The sequence below is a fragment of the Notothenia rossii genome, assembly GCF_949606895.1.
Source record: "Notothenia rossii genome assembly, chromosome: 6".
Classification (NCBI taxonomy): Eukaryota; Metazoa; Chordata; class Actinopteri; order Perciformes; family Nototheniidae; genus Notothenia; species Notothenia rossii.
The window spans coordinates 3713673-3734289 of record NC_136909.1 but is presented as its reverse complement, the minus strand read 5'-3'; the positions used below and the strand labels follow the sequence as shown (position 1 = coordinate 3734289).

The following is a 20617-nucleotide window of genomic DNA, read 5'->3' as shown; positions in this document are numbered from 1 at the left end:
CTAACTTTGATGATGAATTCCTTCACTGTCACTGTACATTGCTAATTAGGTTATACAAACAAACCATAGCTGTGTGTTTACCTGATGAAGCTGGCAATGTAGACGTTAACAAATGTGGCCATGAGGTACTGGCAGTCGAACCGGTCCATAATGCCACCGTGACCCGGGATCGTGTTGGCAAAATCCTGGAAGAACAAACAACAGTATGTGATCAGACTGCTGCTATGAACATAATATACATGGAGCAAAGACAATAGACATTAAAAGGGATATTTGGATTGTTTTGAAGTAAACAAACGTGTCAGAAATCCCTACTTTGATCTTGAAGGCTCTCTTGAAGCCGCTGGTGAAGAATCCTCCGAAGGGTCCCATGATGGAGGCGAAGGAGGAGAGAGCGATGCTGTGGATCTGGAACGGATACAGACGCACCGTGGTCTGTGGAGACAAGGAACATGTCTCAGACTGAAACAGAGACCTGAAGTTCAGTCAAACTAAACTAGTTACTAGTTATTTGACTAAAATAGGACTTGCATCCCCAGGCTTTTAGTATCAAAATCAAACTTGGCTGAGAAAAATATAATGAGGTTGAAACGTATGATAAAAACCTGATGTGAACGGTGCTTCGGTTCTGGTAATGTCTACTCTAGAAACAACATTTAGATATATTTTAACTTTACTGAATGAGTAACAGGATTAAAACTAAATAACATAGCTGACACAATTAAAGTGTTTGAAAGGTTGCGACACAAATACATTATTCTACAAATATTACGGATCCCTCTTGTTTTTTGGCATACTGGATTTGCAATATACTGATTTTATTGTTTCATAGTTACATTCATGTTTGTATGACTTGTGATGCCAGAAAACGGGAAGAACAGATGAAGGTCAGGAGAATCTTACCCATTCAGTGAAGGACTCCAGGACGGAGGGCAGGGTGTAGTCCTGCAGCTGGAAAAGCTCTGACGGCTTGCAGTCCACCTGGAACCGTTTGGAGTCGCTGTTGAACTCCACCGGGCAGACGAAGTAACGCCAGCCGGACATCACGTAGGAGAGCTGGGGGAGAACAAGCTTCAAACACTATCACAGTTTCTTTTTTGTTAATTTACAACTTGAGTTATTTCCAAGACTAATACACCCTTCCACTGGCTTTTAACCGACATAGGCCCCAAAACACTGATATCCTTCTCTATGTGAACATAGAGCCTGGATTACGACCAAACATCACAGGATTGATGTGTCTTGTACGCCGAGTTGATCTTATCCTTTTCACAAATGTTGTCTTAGATGATTGCTTTCCCTTAGATTTAACAGGCACTGATTTCTCTGCTTGAATATTTCTAGCTGTGAAAAACAAATGCAAGATAATAAACAAGGTAAAACAGAGAAATATTTCTGGCTGTGAAAGACTTGAGCTGTGTTTATAAATGTTTAAATCTGCAGTGTAACTTCCAGTCGTCTCATTAATAAATGTCAGACTTGCAATGTGGTATAAAAGGCAAAAATAAATCAATAAAATGCAAAGCGTTAAATGTGTGCAGAGGGCGACACCATCTGGTCACAGCTTTAAATATTTTACCATGTTTATGTGCAAATGAAGAACTCTCACTGGTTCAGAACCTTTTTCCTTAAGTGAGTCTCTTTTCTTTTCTGACTTTTTTAAATGGGTATTTCACTTCATATTAAATACATAACAATAACAGTGCAGAACATCTAATACACTTCACTATGAATCCAGAACAATACAACTGCAGGAGTATGGATAAAGCCAGATGTTTGCATGCATTTTGAGCAGAATCCAGCAGAGTGGATCGTCCTGTTCATCCTATGTAATCTATATGTAAAGAAAAAACTCTAAATATTTAAGATAAAGCTGTAAAACAATCTCAATAATTGGCGGTAAAAATGTAAGTTTTTTTTAATTAGAATAAAATTATACATGGTGAGAAAGGAAGTTCTAATATCTTAAGAGAAGAACCTGAATATTAGTAAATAAAAAATACAAACTCTTTTGGCTCCTTCCTGTCCTTCTCTCTTTCTTGGCTTTATACTGGCTATCTTCTAGCTCTATTCAGGTTCTTTCTAGCTCTATCCCTGATCATTTTCAGAACCTGAAGGCTCTACACGGACTATCTTCTGGTTCTCCTCTGGATCCATCCACTAACTCTTGTCTCTGTCCAGTGAATTAAACTTGTGTTACTGGAGCAGGTAAAGCATACAAGAGATACTTTCAGCATTATCAGTGCACAAAGTGGAAGCTTGGATGAAACACAGCGGGGTAAAGTTGGGTTTTATGCGTTCTAATTTTGCAATGCCAACCCATGATGTAATGACAGTAATTAAGAATAGTTTAGTACTTAAATGCTAATTTCAGTAGATTTAATCAAAGAAAACATAAACATATTGGACATGGCCTCAAGACTGTAACCCCTTCACATTCTGTTGAAATAGTCAATTACTAGCCATATCTTACACATTGCTGTTTTGAATCATTAATATTTGGATGACAGTTGAACTGGATGATGTAACATGTATGCCATCTGCTGGAAAGAAGACGTATTGCTCTGTTGGCGTCGTTTGGACAAAAAAAACAGAGTGAAGCTCCCATTTCATAAACAATCTTTGAGTACAGACCCCGTCCTGCTGAGAACACACAACCCAACAGGACCTTTTTGGTCTAGCATCACTTTACAAAAGTTTGCATTAAGACACTTAGAGTAGCTGGTCCATTGTAAGGGTCAGTCCACCTTAAATGAGCAGTGGGTGATCAGCAGGTGAAAGGCAGGACACGGGAACTTGGTCCTGAGGAGATGTAACGATTATTAAACAAGAAAGAGTCGAGTCAAGGTGTCAAAGAAATGAACATTAGTGAATCGGTTGCAGGTGGGTGAAATCAGGCTTAGGGAGTAACGTATTACATGTAACGGCATTAGGTCATCAGGATACAAAATAGGCAAATGTATTCCCTTACAGTTATAGAAGCAAAAACGATCAGATAACAGGCACATTTATGTAAAACAGGGCTCATTAACAGGATAGCAATGATACTAAACATTTAGAAATAAAGAACAATACATCAAATCATTCTTTATCTCTATATGGAAACTTGGAGACCTCAATCCAAAATAAAATGGTTCATCAACAGTCAGTGGTTAACGTATAAATCAGAACATCAGTATGACAAAAACATTAAACATATTGTCCACTTATGTTGATAAAGATGGAGTTCATTAGTCTTAAATGAATGTTGTGCAAAATTGGTAATCCAGTCAGACAGATTCTTCTCATGTGTGAACTGTCTTAAAACTTATTCATTGTCCTCTCCATCAGCTTCTGTTTCCAGGTGTTCAGCTGAGCTGCTGATTGGAGGCTCTGCCTCTCCGTTATCCTCAGTTTGAATTTCATTAAACTGTAAGGACTGACGACCAACACACTTGTGTCTTTTTAAACGACTACACCATTTAAATCGTTTGTCACAAACATTGCAGCTGTATATTTCCTCTCCTGTGTGGACTCTCATGTGTGTCTTTAAATTTCCATTCAATGCAAAAGATTTGGTACAAACTGAGCAGCTAAAAGGTTTATCTCCTGTGTGGACTCTCATGTGTCGATTTATATCTCTATATTCTGCAAAAGCTTTCTTACAGACTGAGCAGCTGTGTGGTTTCTCTCCTGTGTGGATTCTCATGTGTGCCTTTAGATTTCCACTCCGTGAAAAAGCTTTCTCACAAACTGAGCAGCTAAAGGGTTCCTCTCCTGTGTGGATTCTCATGTGTTCCTTTAAATGTCCGATCTTTGAAAAAGCTTTCTTACAGACTGAGCAGCTGAATGGTTTATTTACAGCACTACGTCGTGGATCACTGACAGATTCATGTCTATTTCTCAGTGAGTTTGAGCCTGAAGCAGGTTCTCTGGTCTCTTTCCAATCAGCACTCTGTTCAATGTCAGGTTCAGAAGAGTCTCCAGTGTTATCCTCAGACTTTGGTTGTAAACTGCTCTCTGGATCTGAGTTCCTGGCTGGTTCTGCTCCTCGACAGTCATCTCCATCAGCTTCTGTTTCCATGTGTTCAGTTTGTCTTTGATGAGGCTGTAAGGACTGAGGTTTCTCTTCATCATCTTCACTCTTCACAGGGTCAGGAGTGAAAGTGGACTTGGTGATATCAGCCTCCTCCAGCTCCTGAAGCTGCTCTCCCTCCTGACTGATCCTGAGTTCCTCCTGGTCCTGCTTAATGTGTGGGGGGTGCTCTGGGTCCTCCTGGTCCAGACTGGTGCCCCACTCCTGCTGGTCAGGGAGAAGCTCTTCTTTAACGACCACCAGCAGCTGGACGTCTGCAGGAAACAGGAAACACACAGTCAGAAAAAACTGTTAAGTATTAACATTTAAAAATCTAATCACCATTACAATGGGAGATATTTTGCAACCCTAATTAATGCCTTTGTTTTTATACTTTCATATTATCTTTCTTAATCCCACCTATTGTGTGTTTTTGTTGGCTCAATCTACTCATGTAGCCCCGCCCCTTTCCACTTCCAGTTAGAAATTAAAAAGATATTTTTTTCTTCTGGTTTAGCACTAGCTGGAATTTAAACAATGAATTGTATTTGGGATCGTTCACAGATAAACCTCACCTACAGTATATAATTAAAATACTCTGTTACAAATTAAAATCCTGCATTCAAACCTTATTTAAGTAAAAGTATGCAAGTATCATCAGAACATTTTACGGCACCTTCTTATGTCATAGTAATGATGGTGCAGTAAAATGTTCCCTGTCAGTGTTTAATTTATGATGTTTCTTGATTATTTTGTACGTTGCATTTTACTGCTGTACATGTTCAAAGTTGCACTTGCATAAATGATTATAGATGAGGGAACCTGCTAAATATTAAAATATGTGTTTTTTATATACAGTACCAGTCAAAAGTTTGGACACACCTTCTCATTCAATGGTTTTTGTTTATTTTAATTTGTTTCTACTTTGTAGATTAATACTGAAGACATCAAAACTATGAAAGAATACTTATGGAATTATCCCGTTAACAAAAAAGTGTTTAAAAATTTTTTGGAATATGATTTTCATTTTCGATTTGTCAAAGTAGCCCCCTTTTGCCTTGATGACAGCTTTGTACCCTCTTGGTTTCTCTCAGTCAGCTTCATGAGATAGACACCTGGAATGGTTTTAAATTAACACGTGAGCCTTGTCAAGAGTCAATGTGTGGAATGACTTGCCTTCTTAATGTGTTTGAGACCATCAGTTGTGTTGTGCAGAGGTAGAGTCAGTGCACAGTGGAAAGCCCAATTTGACTGCTGTTGTAATCCATATTATGGCAAGAACCACTCAACCCAGTGAAGAGAAACGAACGTCCATCATCACTTTAAGAAATGAAGGCCAGTCGATCCGGAAAATGTCAAGAACTTTGAATGTATCCTCAAGTGCAGTCGCAAAAACCATCGAGCGCTACGATGAGACTGGCTCTCATGAGGACCCCCGCGGGAAAGGAAGAGCAAGAGTTACCTCTGCTGCAGAGGATAAATACATCAGAGTTCAGTGTTTCCCCTAGGTTTACTGCCCTGGCAGGGTGCTGCTCGGGTGCTGCTCGGGTACCCCACCAACGGGGGGGCTCCCCCGAAACATTTTTTTTGAATTTTGAATTGTTTTTATCCTCTGGAGCAGAGAGGAGCTGTGGATTATTGTTATCATACAGTAACAAAGTATTTGAACATTAAACATAATAAAGTTAACACTGTACTGTATTACTTTAATTCAAACTGTATTCCCTTCTTATCATGTAACCTACACTTCTTCCTTTCATTGATACATTTCAATCACCTGACTACAGCATAACATAACTGCTGCAACCCTGTGCTGCTGCTGCTTCTCTCTGCCTCATCCTCTATGGCCGGAGGCAGCTCCACCTCATCTGATCTCTGATATGAAAGCAATCGTGTTATGATCATATTGAGCTATTGGTGTGAGTCTAACATTAAACAAGCAGTCTGCTTGTCATACATTGCTGACGATACATTTTAAGTGGCAATTTGTTGAGTCACTGCCGCTAAATGCCGGTAGCATCAAGCTAGCAAATCCTGCATTAGCCTCACATCAACAGGTGTTCGCGCGCGTCCACCTGGGCAGGCTGTGTGTGTCCTTCTCCCGTGACGATAACGGCTTGCGGTTAAAAAATAATAAATGAATTTGAAACTGGGGGGGACACAAACGGGCAGACAGCAGAGCTCGGGGCAATAATGCAGATTTGTTTGACTTTTTTACATTTTGTTGTTCTCCTTTCCTCCGCTCTTGTCTCTGATTGTGTGAGTGTGTGCATCATGGTGTGCATTCGTGTGTGTGTGTTTGGGGTGGGGGGGGGGAGCCCCGCCCTTCAGAAACAGAGCGGAGGGAGAGTGTGAATACGCAAAGCAGTGGACACTGAAACATGCACATACATAGGATAAATAACATGGCGTTCAGTTTATTTAATAAAAGAGCACATGTTCAATGTGAAAAGTGACCGTGGATAGATTACTTCAGTTGCAATTTGGTGCTATATAGCCTACAGTTGCAAGAAAAAGTCTGTGAACCCTTTGGAATTAACTGGATTTCTGCATAAGTTGGTCATAAAATGGAGGAAGCCACTGCTGTCCAGAAAAAACATTGCTGCACGTTTGAAGTTTGCAAAAGAGCACCTGGATGTTCCACAGCACTACTGGCAAAATATTCTGTGAACAGATGAAACCAAAGTTGAGTTGTTTGGAAGGAACACACAACGCTATGTGTGGAGAAAAAAAGGCACAGCACACCAACATCAAAACCTCATCCCAACTGTGAAGTATGATGGAGGGAGCATCACGGTTTGGGGCTGCTCTGCTGCCTCAGGGCCTGGACAGATTGCCATCATCGACGGAAAAATGAATTCTCAAGTTGATCAAGACATTTTGCTGGAGAACTTAAGGCCATCTGTCCACCAATTGAAGCTCAACAGAAGATGGGTGATGCAACAGGACAACGACCCAAAGCACAGGAGTCAATCAACAACAGAATGGCTTCAACAGAAGAAAATACGCCTTCTGGAGTGGCCCAGTCAGAGTCCTGACCTCAACCCGATTGAGATGCTGTGGCATGACCTCAAGAGAGCGATTCACACCAGACATCCCAAGAATATTGCTGAACTGAAACACTTTTGTAAAGAGGAATGGTCCAAAACTCCTCCTGACCGTTGTGCAGGTCTGATATGCAACTATAGGAAACGTTTGGTTGAGGTTATTGCTGCCAAAGGAGGGTCTACCAGTTATTAAATCCAAGGGTTCACATACTTGTTCCAGCCTGCACTGTGAATGTTTACATGGTGTGTTCAATAAAAACATAAAAACATATCATTGTTTGTGTGGTTTTAGCTTAAGCTGACTGTGTTTGTCTATTGTTGTGACTTAGATGAAGATCAGAACACATTTTAAGACCAATTTATGCAGAAATCCAGGAAGTTCCAAAGGGTTCACATGCTTTTTCTTGCAACTGTATATATATATATATATATATATATAATTAATTTTTTTAGAAACACCTTGAATTTCAGGCCGGGTGCGGGGCTCCGTTGGCAGGGCGCAGTGCCCGCCAAGACAATGGTAGGGGAAAGCCGCAAATTAAAGCACCTTAGATTAGACCCCAAAACATATTCTTAGATAGAAACACCTAATTTTTTGTTATTTAGACACAATTAAAACTTATAGTTTCATGTCTTGTTACATGAGAATAGATCATATTTGTTAAGTGTTATTATGGGAGGATTACTATTCGTGTGGTACTACTGCCTTATTAAGCCCATATTGAGCAGCGCATATTAAGACCAAAACTCATGAACAACAACTTCCTTACTTGCAATACTAAGCACTAATTAGAGGGTTATTGAGGAAAAACTCTGAACTAATGGCTTATTACTTGTAGAATAAGGCATTAATAAGTGTTTTATAATGACTAATAAAGAGCAAATAAACTGCTAAAAAGGCCACTCATGGAGGTTAGCATTCAGAGTTCCCAACGCGTGTTGTGGTGAAGGATGAGGTCCACCATGACGTCATTTGTAATGCTTTATTTCTTTATACAAAGTGAAAATGTTCTTTTACGAAGGCCTATCTAAAATCACATAACAATCACGCACACGGTCAACACGGTTGAAAAACGTGTGGCTTCCTCTCTAACCTCTCATCCCAACTGATCACCTGTGCCCACATATATAGCTTAATTACCTCCCGTGCTCCCAGGTGCGCAGATTAGACGATGACACACACACACACACACACACACAGTCTCCAACAGCTAATATGCATGTTAATTAACAACTAGTTGATGGTTAATTTGCGTACCTATAAAGTGTTACCATTTTATCTACATCTGGAAAAAGCTAAACTAGTTATAATTATAAATATATTTATTCTTCACTGATTACTGGCTCAGTGAGCTGCATGAGATACTAACAGGCTGTCAGGAGAGAGAGAGAGAGAGAGAGAGAGAGAGAGAGAGAGAGAGAGAGAGAGAGAGAGAGAGAGAGAGAGAGAGATGCATGAATAAAAAGAAAAAAAATGTTAAATAGATGAAAAAAGGCAAGATACACTTTTAAAGTCTTTGCTGGCGCCTCAAAGAGGAGCAGGGGGGAGAGGCTGGTTCAGGAGCCCAGACACATTTACAACTATAAATGAACCGAAGAGAAATAAATAAAAAAAGTTTCAATGTTTTTTAATATTGGATATGGTATGTTATTGGTTATGGCCATGTGCTTATGATTATTAAAATGTATAAAGTTCTGTTTCATATAGGTGTTTCCCAGTGGCGTCGCCTGGACCTGAAAACATTCAGGGCTTAGCCCACAGTGGCGGCGGCCGCGGTGCTACAGTGGAATTCTCTACTGCAACACTCCCCACACGCACAAACACAGTACACCCGCGACTGTTACAATGAAGGCTCGATAATCAGCTCACGGCATATAGGCCTCTTGGGGGGTCCGGGGGGTTGCTCCGCCGGGAAGATTTATTTTTAAATATTGAAGTTAAAAGCATCAATCTGGTGCAGTTTGAGAGCAACATTAAGAGATCTATGGATACATCTCAACACCCAGATGAAACACAACTGTAAACAGATTTTATTTTTCTTTATGGATATTTTACAAATCAATCAATCAATGTTTATTTATATAGCCCAATATCACAAATGTTACATTTGTCTCAGTGGTCTTCACAGTTTGTACAGAATATCAGTATGATAATATGACACCCTCTGTCCTTTGACCCTCACATCGTACAAGGAATAACTAAACACAGTTTAAAGGGGAAATGGGAGAAACCTCAGGGAGAGCAACAGAGGAGGGATCCCTCTCCCAGGACGGACAGACGTGCAATAGATGCCGTGTGTAAGAGAAAATACATTTTACAGTGTAGGTAGACCAAGCGTTTGAAAATGCATGTGTCTATAATAAGAATAGTTAGGGAAAGTTAGGTATTTTTTTAGCCATATCGTGAAATAATTTATTACCAATAGCTTTTTTTACCATATGTTCCTATAGGTGTCTAGTAACACCTCCCGATTTATCCACAGCCAAATCCTCTGGGAATTGCCTTGAGAGCCAATCAAAGTTAGGGTGCCCATAGGGCGTGGGTAAAAATAGTGAAAAAAATGTTTCTACCAAAAGTGACTTTTGAGATGTCTAACTAGGGGTTTTTAGGGGTGCTGAATCTGTCCCAGTCATTGGTTTTGAGTAAAAATGACTCCAACTCCATAAACAATCCATAAAAAGTGGTTTTATTGAACAATTGCAAATCAAAACTAGCGTTATTAGTTGACATTTTAACAAACCTCATCAAACTCCCCTGCATCTCCCTCACTATTATTATCATCTGGCTGGTTGATGTTCTGGCAAGAGTTACCATGACAGTTCCCACAAGCAGAAATACATTTGACTCCTTGCTTTTTACAGCAGCACCTGAGAGTGCCACAGTCACCTGCGCAGTTGCAGCAGACTAACTTCAGAAGGTAATCTGGTGCCATGGGATCTGTTGTAGGGACTGGTTCATAACCATGTTTTCCTTGTTTCCATCCATACTCAAGGACATCCAAAGATGGACTTTGTAGCATTAGCCAATCTCTGGTCTGGAGATATGCCCGCAGTGAGTGCTGTGCTGCAGCTCCTGTAGTTGGAGGCAGTTTCTCAGGCTTGATGCTCCCAGCTGCCGCCCGCTTGCTGAAGATATCAAATCTTAAATCTTCCAAATCTCCAGATGGATTACCACGGAATATGTTCTTGAACAGTTCGCAGCCAGCTTCGATGATGTCACTTTTCTTGGCTCTGATGTCACAGAACACATCCATGGCCCGCTCTGATTTGTCAGTCTGGCAGAGCTTGCTGAGCAACGTTGGTTTGCTAAACCCAGAAATTGCTGATACAGTATCACAGCCAGAGAAGCTATGTAGGAATATAAGGTATTTACGGTACCTCTCCGGGAGTGCCTCTCAAATCTTTCTGACATCATAAGATGTATCTTTAGCTGTCGTGAGGAAGACCGGGTGGTTTGCCCTATGATGGACCAGCATAACCAGGACGTCTGTGTCCTCAGCCCTCACCTCAACAGAAGACTCTATTGCCTCATTTAGTGCTGCAGACACGATGGAGGTGTCAGCATCATCAGAGCATAGTTGAACACTGATCCTAGCTCTTTGGAAGGTCTCAGCAAGGAGCAGAATGAGCTGAGCCTTGTTGTTCTTGTTGTCAAGAAACCTTTCCCGCGGAATGATGTTTTTTAAGTCTGGACGAATCTGAATGTCACAGCATGCATTCTTGGTTCGTCTCAGGTGGTCATGGTCCTTGGTGGAGCTACCATATCCATCAAAGACCACAGTGATCCGGACGTGCTGGCTACCCATGGACATCACAAACCGGAGGTAGCTCTCAGTGATGTCCTTCCACGTGAGGTTAGCCTCCCATTTGACGCTGTGCAGGAGCCAACCGCCATCAACCACCAGGCTTGTGCAGGTTAGTTTTTCAACAGGCTCCACAAAAGCCTTCAGGAACTTTGCTAGGGCAGCCTTGTCTGGCTTTCGCAACTTCTGATTCTTGTCAAATAGAGACATTGGTGTTGGCGTCAACTCAAAGCGCAAAGCTTCTTTGGTCTTGACTTCACGCTCACTAATGATGATGAGGCGGTTGAAGAGCTTGAGTGAGTCAGTGATTAGCTTCTCTCCATTGATTTTAGGAGCAGATCTGAGGCTTGCCAATGACTTGACCTTGTGCTTGGTTTCCATTGCATCCAGAACAGTTTTCCCATCCATCTTGGCCTGTATGGCTCTGCCAACCTCCTCTGCCTGATCAGCATTGACTGAGTCCCCAGGAGTGCTGCTGAACCCCGTCGAGAAAGATACCAGGGTCTTACTGTCCCGTATGGAATCAAAGGGGTTGACTTCCTCCAACCATCCAACTATGGCATTAACAGAGTCATTGTCTTTCTCCATCTGGGCTTTTGTGATGTCTGTGTGGATAGGTACCCTACGTTTGTTCATTACTCCTTCAAGCTCCTGGTGAATGAATGAGAAGTGGTTGAGAGTCTGAACCCAACACTTGTGAGCAGATTTGTTCCGGAACCGCCCTCTGCTTAAACCACCTGAGGATTTGGCCTCACGCATGAGTGTGGTTTCTATTGTGATGTCAGTCCATGTGCCTGACCACTCATGGTCTGAGAACCGGACTACATGGTTGCCATACACAGTAAACTTGGACAGAGTTTCCTGGAACATGGGACAGTCCTGTCGCTGCTGCATTAGTTGTACATAGAGCCTTGCTCCCTTTGCGTACTGATGGTGCCCTGCTGCTGCAAAGGTGTTCAGCATTCCAATGATGCAGCTGAGGTGACCTGTGTGGTCTGGGACACGCTCACTCCTGATAAATACCTTGATTAGATCGATTCTGCCATAGTACCAGACCCAGAGTGCAGGTGTTCTTCCAGCCTTAGACAAAGTCTTCAACCTCTCCTCCATCCTCTCCTTGAACACAGTGACTATCCTTGGTGTGTCCATGGAACCTGTTAGAGATAGACAGTTTTAATTGTATTACTACATAATGAGAAAATATAATTCGGCATACTCCGAGATAGTTTGAGACACAGATTAGGGAAAGGTCAAATTACCTCTTTTCATTTCTTTTGCAGTCCTGATGAAGTTCTCCATGTCTTCATAGTCCTGCTCGCTGAACGCAACATCTTTCAGCAAAAACTTGGTAATTGCCGCTGATGCAAGAAGGTGGAACCGGATGGCCTTAGCATAAGCCCTGCCTGAGAGAATGTGTTCTGCAGTGTTGCTGCCTGGGTAAACTAGCTGTATCAGCTCTTGCAGCCCTGAGTCTGCCATAATAACCCCAATAGAGCCCAGGAAGCTTTTCAGGAGATGAAACCCTCCTAGTCTAGTGATGATGGGCAAGTCAGACTGGAGAACTATCTGAGTTGCTTTCAGCCATATTGGCATGTCAAATGTGATGACAGCAGGAGACTGACCGCTGCGTAGGCACTCCATTAGAGTAGTGTAGATGGTTCTGTACTCGTTTGGGTCACCCTCAATGATTGGAAGAAACTCAATGAGGGACTTTTTCCTGCATTCAGTTTGATGTATGGATTTCATGAAGCCATTCCAGTTCGGAGGTTCAAATGTGGCGTTGTAATTCTTGATAGCCCATCCTGCCATCCAACCAATGTCCCCTGACTTCAAAACCGGAGGGTCTTGGTGGAGATCAGCTATGGGAACCAAACGGATGTCTGCCAATCCTGCTTTGTTTTTTGGTACAAAGGACAGTATTTTCACCTCTGTTGCTTTGAGAGTTGCTACCTTTTCCTCAACTGCCATGTTCCTCCTTGGTATGGTTGTGTGAAGCTCATGTTGTCTTGTTGCTGGAGCAGGAGAAGTTACTCTGATCATGCCCATTGCATGGAATGCTGTGTTTCCTTGTAGTGAGGCAATGTTGAGATCTATATTATCACCAACACATTGATGAACAGTGCTATCGGCAGGAACAAAGAGGGCAAATGTTTGCTGATTCTCTTCATGCATTCCAGAACCACTCTCCTCTTGCTCCTCTGGCTGTTCTGCAGATAGGACTGCATCGACCTCTGCTTCCTCATGCTCCACAACATCTATACCATCTTCATCTGTGATTATGGTATCCTGGTCCATGCTACCACATCCATTTTTCACGTTCAAGTAACAATACTTGTAGTGATGGAGCTCAACATATGATTCAGAGTATCCTAAGTGATGAATACGGTCAATCAACCACTTTGATCCAAACATGTGGTCAAGCTGAATTGTAAGTCCAAGTTGGGAGGGCATAACTCCTGATCGAGGGCGGTATGCTTTCAGCAGGTTCTGTCCCCACATTGCCACCTTTTCGTCAGTTTTTACAATTGCCTTCAGCAACTGCTTGAGGCTGTCAGGAATCAGAGCAAGTTGGCTCTGTGTATTGGTCATGCTGTCTACTGAGGGATACTGCTTTGTGTCGAGTGAAACTCTTGCCAAGTCTCCACAGATCAGATGAATGGCAGTGGAAATTATGAGGTCTTTAAGTGCAGAATCATCCATGGTTTGTGAGGGGTTGATGACCTGCTGATGGTAGTCTCGGAGGATTGCCTCTGTAGTGTCTTTTAGCCACACAATGAATCTTCCTCCCTCATCTAATGTGAAACAGAGAGACTCCTCATAATGTTCCTGAAGCTTTTTTTTAAGATACATCCGTCCATATGTGAGACTTTTGTCCTCCGTGGGGTCAAGTTCTTCCATCTTCATGTGGATCTCAGCGAGACTTGTTACACCATGCTCCACTTCTTCATCCATCCATTTGCACAGTTTCTCAAACAGCAACTGCCTCTCCTCATCTGTAGGCCGTCCGACCTGTGGGGGAAAAACAACTTTTAATTGAAATGATTGGCTTCAGAACCTTGTCTACAGAGTCTGGGACTTCTGGTCTTGAAAAAAATATATTACCCCAGAGTTTGTAACTGGGTTCTCGAACTGGGACCTGCACCGAAGATGATACAGTGCCTCTTCGGTTACCAAATCTATTATTCCAGACAGGCGACCAGCAACTTCAACTCCCCAGGCATCTCCTCGTCTCACAGCTGTCTCCAACAAATTCCTTTTCAGTCTGTCCTGGAAGCGATTGTCAGGTGCACGATACAACTTCCGGGCTGTGTCTGGGTTATAGCCACATATATGATTTACTAAAGAGAGTTTTAATTTGAAAAAAAAGAAAGACCTTTCAAACTCATTCATGAGAATGTAGAAGACAGGCAACTTACTAGGGTATTTTACAAGCATTTCAACATTGATGCTCTTATTGCAGAGGATACAAACATCACGGTAGACCAGGTGTGCTGATGGGGTTTGGAATGTGGAGCTACCAGCACTTGAAGTACTTGGCCCAGACAGTACGCTGCGTCTTTTCATCCTGTCTGATCGTTGGTCTTGAGCATCTTGTCCTTTGGATGGATGAAAGACAATTTCGTGAGCTTTTATTCATGCCACAAAATGTATTGGATTGAAATGATGAGTTGAACGGAATGATTGACAGAAAGTGGCAACAACATTGACATAATGAAAAAGAAAACCTGAACGTTTCGCAATGGATACACTTCTCGAACGATGGTACAACTCGGTTCTACAATCCAAATGGTACTTCAGCTTGGGGTCATCTCCATCATTCCAGTCCTCATGTAGTCTGTTGATCAGCATTGCATCATCTACGATCTCAGAATAAGATAATAGCTGCTGATAACCTTTGTGAGTGACTTTTGAGAGTTTTTGCATTTCAGTCCCAGGACCACCACAGATGAAGCACCTCAAACCATGACAATTTGTGGTATCAACTTCCATACTGTCCTAAAAAGACAAGACAGCTCGGTGAACAATTACTTTTTCTTTTTGTTTACTAAGCAAGGCAAGGCAAAGGCAAGACTTATCAAACATATCATGCAGAATGGGTCCACACAGCCACATTAATAGATTATGTGTAACTATGAACAATAATCTCACTTTGAATCATATAGTGAGCCCACTATAAAATGACACAATTTACAACACAATTAATGTTGATCAATGACACAGAGACTATTTATAATGGTTTATTTAGCTAAGGTACTAGATTTGATATTAGCCTAATGTTAGCTAACTTAAGCTGGATGCTAGCTAGCAACATTCATTTTAGGCTGTAACTAAGAGATAAAAATGATGCATGGGCCTATAAATAAATGTATAGCCAACTAAACTTTAGAAAGCAAAATTATTTACTTACCATGTCAGAAAGTAACTTTGTTGTGGGCGTGTTGGAGCAGTGGTTAGTGTCTTCGACTGGTATACGGGAGGCCTGGGTTCAATCTGCACGCTTTGAATAAAAGCAGCTGCAAAATACCTCTACCTTGATATTCTCCACGTGCAGAGAAGTAATTATACTGAGCACGTACCTAGCAGATGTCATTACTGTAGTATCTTTTAAATTCAGAGTGGATTATTCAATGTGTAGAATACATTTTTCACCCCAAATCCATAGGTTAAATTTGACAGATCAATATTTCAGGGTTAAGGAGTCATTTTGACTCAAAACTAATGGCTGGGATAGATTCAGCACCCCTAAAAAACCATAGTTAGACATCTCAAAAGTCACTTTTGGTAGAAAAAATGTTTTCACTATTTTTACCCAGGCCCTCTGGGCACCCCAACTTTGATTGGCTCTCAAGGCGATTCCCAGAGGATTTGGCTGTGGATAAATTGGGAGATGTTACTAGACACCTATAGGGACATATGGTAAAAAAAGCTATTGGTAATAAATTATTTCACGATATGGCCAAAAAAATACCTAACTTTCCCTAACTAGAAGATGAATCCACGAAGATGTCAGGAATAGAATAGATGCCGTGTGTAAATCGAAAAGATAATACATTTATCTTAAATCACTCCCCCTTTAAACTCGATTCTTGTTTTACTGCCATATAGTATTTCATAACTGTTTTTCATTTATTCTCTTATTTTTTTTATAACTAATGATCATATGAAGGTGTGCCGCGGGAATAATCTTTTGAATAATTTGTGACCAAACCGTTTGAGACCCACTAAGATAACGGCGCATTCACACCAGCCTTTTATAGTCCGGCTGAATCCAACCCTGGTGCGTTTAGCCGCTTGGTGCGGTTCATTTGGGTCGGTGTGAACACAGTCCGAGACCTCTGAAGTGAACTAAACAACCGTACTCTGGTCCGCTAAAATAGGTGGTCTCGGAACACTTGCTTGCGAACTCTGGAGCGGTTCATCGCTGGTGTGAACGCAGTCAGCACCAAAACATAGGAAGCGTAGTATTTACGTGTCACAAGAACGCTGATGTCTTCAAATATCTTTAGCGAAAGAGTCTTTCAAGACATCCGCGGTTGTTTAGTTAAAGAGTGAAGCAGAATGAAGTGTTGAACAGTGTCGTGTAAAGTAACAATGCTCCGTCAACTAAATAAAAGTAAGAACACCTGTCATCGGTGAAACGCCCTCCTGACTGCAGAACGTCTCATTATATGTGTTATAATGTTTTTTAATGGACGTTGTCTGATTATTTAATCATATGCGCGGGCCGCTAGTGTCTGTTGATCTCCAGATTAACAGCAGCATGAGAATAACCTGCCGATGCTCAATGGCGGAGGCTCCGGTAGAAATTGCCGGTGTTACAGTATAAGTTGAGTCATGACAACTGGCGACATTCTATTATTTTCGTCATAGGAATCCGGGGCGTGTACATTGAGGACCCATTGTTGACTTACCAGCAAAGAAACATCGTTTGTCGTTTACGTTCATCTTTTGCTATATCTGCCTTCCTAAGATCACTTTGCTGCACATTCAGTACTCGTATGTGAGGTTGTGGGTGAGAGTCCGATATCGTGACGCTTACAGGGAGGTATCGAACATTACAAAGTAGGTGACTGTGTGGATGCCTGTTCAAAACATTGCAAACTTCAATAAATCATTTAAATTATATATTTGTGTCCGACTTTCATTTGTTCATCGTTCTTAATGTGATGTATAGTAGCTTTGATAGCTGTCCATACCTTCAGACAGCCTAAAAGTAAAACACAAGTTGTTTATTCACAGCCCGAACGCTCATCGAGATGACTGGATCAGTCATAACAACTTGTGATCAGCTCCGATTAACTTGTGATATCAATTCTGTAGCTAACCTCCAGGGAGCACGTTTATTTTATGAAATACCTGTATCCCTCTCATCACAACAAGACTCTACACTGTGCAGGAAAAACAATTACATACATGAAAATAACCTTGATGCATGGGAATTAAACACACAAACTATCTTCCGTGGCTATACTGATATGTCACAGTAACGGTAAACCACAGAAAAGTAAGTCCAGCGGGGCACAAGTTGAATACATATAATACGGTAGTTCTATTATGCCTTTAAGCCTATACGTTTAACCCATAAGAACCCCGACCCATTTCTACTTTTGGGGAAATTAAGGGGAACGTCATTTAGACTAAATAGACACATTTCTGACAAGTAACCTCCCTAGTGTCAAATATCTGGGCTTTAATGGTAAAGTAACTCTTATTTATAACTTAATTAACAAGGATGATGTTTTGGTTTGCATTTGTCTGAACATACTATGAATTGAAGAATAAAGCATATGTTAACTAAATATAATTGAATCAGCTAAATTAACTGACCAGACCATAATCATATTTCTAATTGTGCATGTATGTCACTCCGGGTTCACTGTGAATGTTTAGGGTTAAAGTCCCGATGTGACACCATGTGTCACAGCAATATTTATGGCATTTGTTTCATATCAATTTCATCAAGAAATGTTTCCACAACAGGTTAAATGTAATCAGAATCAGAATACCTTTATTCGTCCCACAGAGGGGACATTTACATTTGTTACAGCAGAAAAGAGCCGAAGACAGCTTAATGTTTAACAAATGACATGTCATGTAAGCATTTTTATTCTTAAATGGCTTGAATATTAACTTTAGCAACAAAAAACCTTTCCAAATCTAGCTAGTTCTGTCACATGTTTTAGCCTGACACATGGACATCTTGGACATGTTGTTATGGGAAGACAAAAGCAAATGACAAGGACCATGACCCCAGACTGTTCAGTGTGTGTCACTTTGGGACTTCATGAGATAAAAAAGGCTAAAGCTGTATAAGGAACTTTCCAGAACATTTAAATTTCATGTGACACCCGTGTCTAAGCAATTCTGTCTGCCTTCCGTGTTCCTGTTGTTATTTACTTCCTCTCTGCCTTCTTCTGATGATTTATCTGTTAGTTTGTGTGTTTCATTCCCATGCATCAAGGTTATTTTCATGTATGTAATTGTTTTTCCTGCACAGTGTAGAGTCTTGTTGTGATGAGAGGGATACAGGTATTTCATAAAATAAACGTGCTCCCTGGAGGTTAGCTACAGAATTGATATCACAATTTAATCGGAGCTGATCACAAGTTGTCATGACTGATCCAGTCATCTCGATGAGCGTTCGGGCTGTGAATAAACAACTTGTGTTTTACTTTTAGGCTGTCTGAAGGTATGGACAGCTATCAAAGCTACTATACATCACATTAAGAACGATGAACAAATGAAAGTCGGACACAAATATATAATTTAAATGATTTATTGAAGTTTGCAATGTTTTGAACAGGCATCCACAGTCACCTACTTTGTAATGTTCGATACCTCCCTGTAAGCGTCACGATATCGGACTCTCACCCACAACCTCACATACGAGTACTGAATGTGCAGCAAAGTGATCTTAGGAAGGCAGATATAGCAAAAGATGAACGTAAACGACAAACGATGTTTCTTTCCTGGTAAGTCAACAATGGGTCCTCAATGTACACGCCCCGGATTCCTATGACGAAAATAATAGAATGTCGCCAGTTGTCATGATTCAACTTATACTGTAACACCGGGATTTGTGTTTTTAACCCCTTAATGTCTGACCAATGGTTGAACGGCATTTCCGTGCACATGACTTGTGTTTATAGTCCGTTTAAGTTTTGCCAATGTGAACGCAAGTGCTCTGATCCCTCCTCCATTCCGCTTTTCCTGTGAGAACTACTTAGCAGAGATCGAATGCCCAGGCCAGGCGACGCCACTGGTGTTTCCATAGGTCTAGTCTCTTTATTTCACCCTCAAAGTGCACCAGATTGATGCATTTAACTCAAACATTAAAAAAATTATCTTACCGGGGGAGCATGCCCTCGGACCCCCCTAGAGGATTTGAGGTCCACCCACACTTAAAATCACATGGACAGGTTCCTAAATACATTGTTAAAAATGTTTAAATAGTAACTCATGTCCATATGTTTATTTGTGGGTAGTATTTAAACTATAGGGCTATCACTATGGGCAGCAACGCTGTAAATATTCACAAGTAAATCCAGCAATATGGCACAAAAGAAGTGTATAATTCCCAGCCTGACTTATTGTCCCAGTCCGGCCTTGTGTGTGTGTGTGTGTGTGTGTGTGTGTGTGTGTGTGTGTGTGTGTGTGTGTGTGTGTGTGTGTGTTCGTTTTAAAGACCCCCATATAGCTCAGTTTAAAACTCAAACCCTGGTCTGAAGTGCTATGAAAGAGTCTAAAGTGTTATTCATGTGATAATAAAGTGTTACTGAAGAGTTTAAAGTGTTAATTAAGAGTAAAGGGAACAGACCTGCACTGTGTATCCGAAGCTGAGGCTGTAAAACCGCGTCCAGTAGTTTCTGGAGTCTCTCGTTCTCCTCTTTGGAAAGAGACAGCTCCTCCTCGAGCTCTGCCATCGTTTTTTCAAACAGAGCAAATATCTCTTCAGCAGCAGCAGTGAGTCGCTGCTTCTTCAACGACAGCAGCATTTGGACTTTACTCATGTTTACTAGATCACCTTTTCCTGCAAACTCCGTTAAACACACTGTTTCTCTCTTCATCAAACTCTCTGACTAGTTTTGCTAACATGCTAGCATGCTAAGCTAGCTCCTATAGTCCGAGGTAAACGCTCGAGAAAAAAGAGCACAAAGTCTATTCGGAGGTTTATCCAGACACACAGATGATGGATCAGTAGTTCTGGAGCTCACACACACTTGATCAGGAACACAGAGAGAGAGAACCGTAGCGATGAGACGCCACATGGATCCAGGTTCTCCTTCTTCTCTCGGTTTTTGGCAGACTGCAAACAAATGTAATGTGCATACCGCCACCTTCTTCTTCTTCTTCTTCTTCTTCTTCTCTTGCTTTTGGCGGATTGCAATCAACTTAAAAGGTGCATACCGCCACCTACTGTACAAGACTGTGTATCACAATATCATCCTATTATGGGCTCAGAACAGTCTCATAATACACACATGCACACAGAAGGATTCACACTTGTATTTCATGATCTGCAAAAGGATTCACACTTGTATTTCCGGATCCACACTTGTGTTTTTCAATGCACACACAAATGTGTTCCGTTTCATATACATGTAAATAAAATCCAAACACAGAAAAAAGTTTTACATATGTATTTTTGATCCACACATATTTGTTTTCCGTTTAGATCCCCTGAACCTGCAAACACAAACCGCTTGATCGCT

At 41.3% G+C, this 20617-nt stretch overlaps 4 protein-coding genes across 5 annotated transcripts in view; 1 reads left to right on the top strand and 3 right to left on the bottom strand.

The window, feature by feature from the left end:
• Positions 1 to 1093, bottom strand: part of LOC307044023 (phosphatidate cytidylyltransferase 2-like) — a 28171-nt gene extending 27078 nt beyond the window's left edge. Inside the window, exons 1-3 of the mRNA XM_079689033.1 lie at positions 904 to 1093; positions 316 to 435; positions 82 to 185 (exon numbers count right to left, since the gene is read on the bottom strand). Coding sequence (XP_079545159.1) covers positions 82 to 185; positions 316 to 435; positions 904 to 1044 — 365 coding nt within the window. The 5' untranslated portion in view covers positions 1045 to 1093. The remainder of the gene's footprint in view (positions 1 to 81; positions 186 to 315; positions 436 to 903) is intronic.
• Positions 1 to 20617, top strand: part of LOC307044027 (uncharacterized protein) — a 219361-nt gene that overhangs the window by 113050 nt on the left and 85694 nt on the right. The gene's annotated exons all lie outside the window — the stretch shown is intronic.
• Positions 1672 to 20261, bottom strand: LOC307044042 (uncharacterized protein). Its single transcript, XM_079689067.1, has 2 exons — positions 19723 to 20261; positions 1672 to 4329 (listed from the first exon to the last, which is right to left on the bottom strand). Exons 1-2 carry the CDS (start codon positions 19970 to 19972, stop codon positions 3308 to 3310), a joined length of 1272 nt encoding a protein of 423 aa, XP_079545193.1. The 5' UTR covers positions 19973 to 20261; the 3' UTR covers positions 1672 to 3307.
• LOC307042840 (uncharacterized protein) lies at positions 10497 to 15877 on the bottom strand (the record flags this gene model as incomplete). Its single annotated transcript, XM_079687006.1, has 6 exons — positions 15313 to 15877; positions 14630 to 14900; positions 14321 to 14500; positions 14007 to 14215; positions 12164 to 13913; positions 10497 to 12058 (listed from the first exon to the last, which is right to left on the bottom strand). The coding sequence occupies exons 1-6, from the start codon at positions 15313 to 15315 to the stop codon at positions 10497 to 10499; spliced, it is 3975 nt and encodes a 1324-aa protein (XP_079543132.1). The 5' UTR covers positions 15316 to 15877.

Bases quoted from the DNA above. Each gene is read 5' to 3' on its own strand.
- LOC307044042 (XM_079689067.1), bottom strand. From the start codon at position 19,972: ATGAAGAGAGAAACAGTGTGTTTAACGGAGTTTGCAGGAAAAGGTGAT. The intron at 4,330-19,722 runs GTCTGTTCCCTT...TGTTTCCTGCAG, and splicing joins GCTTCGGATACACAGTGCAG to ACGTCCAGCTGCTGGTGGTC.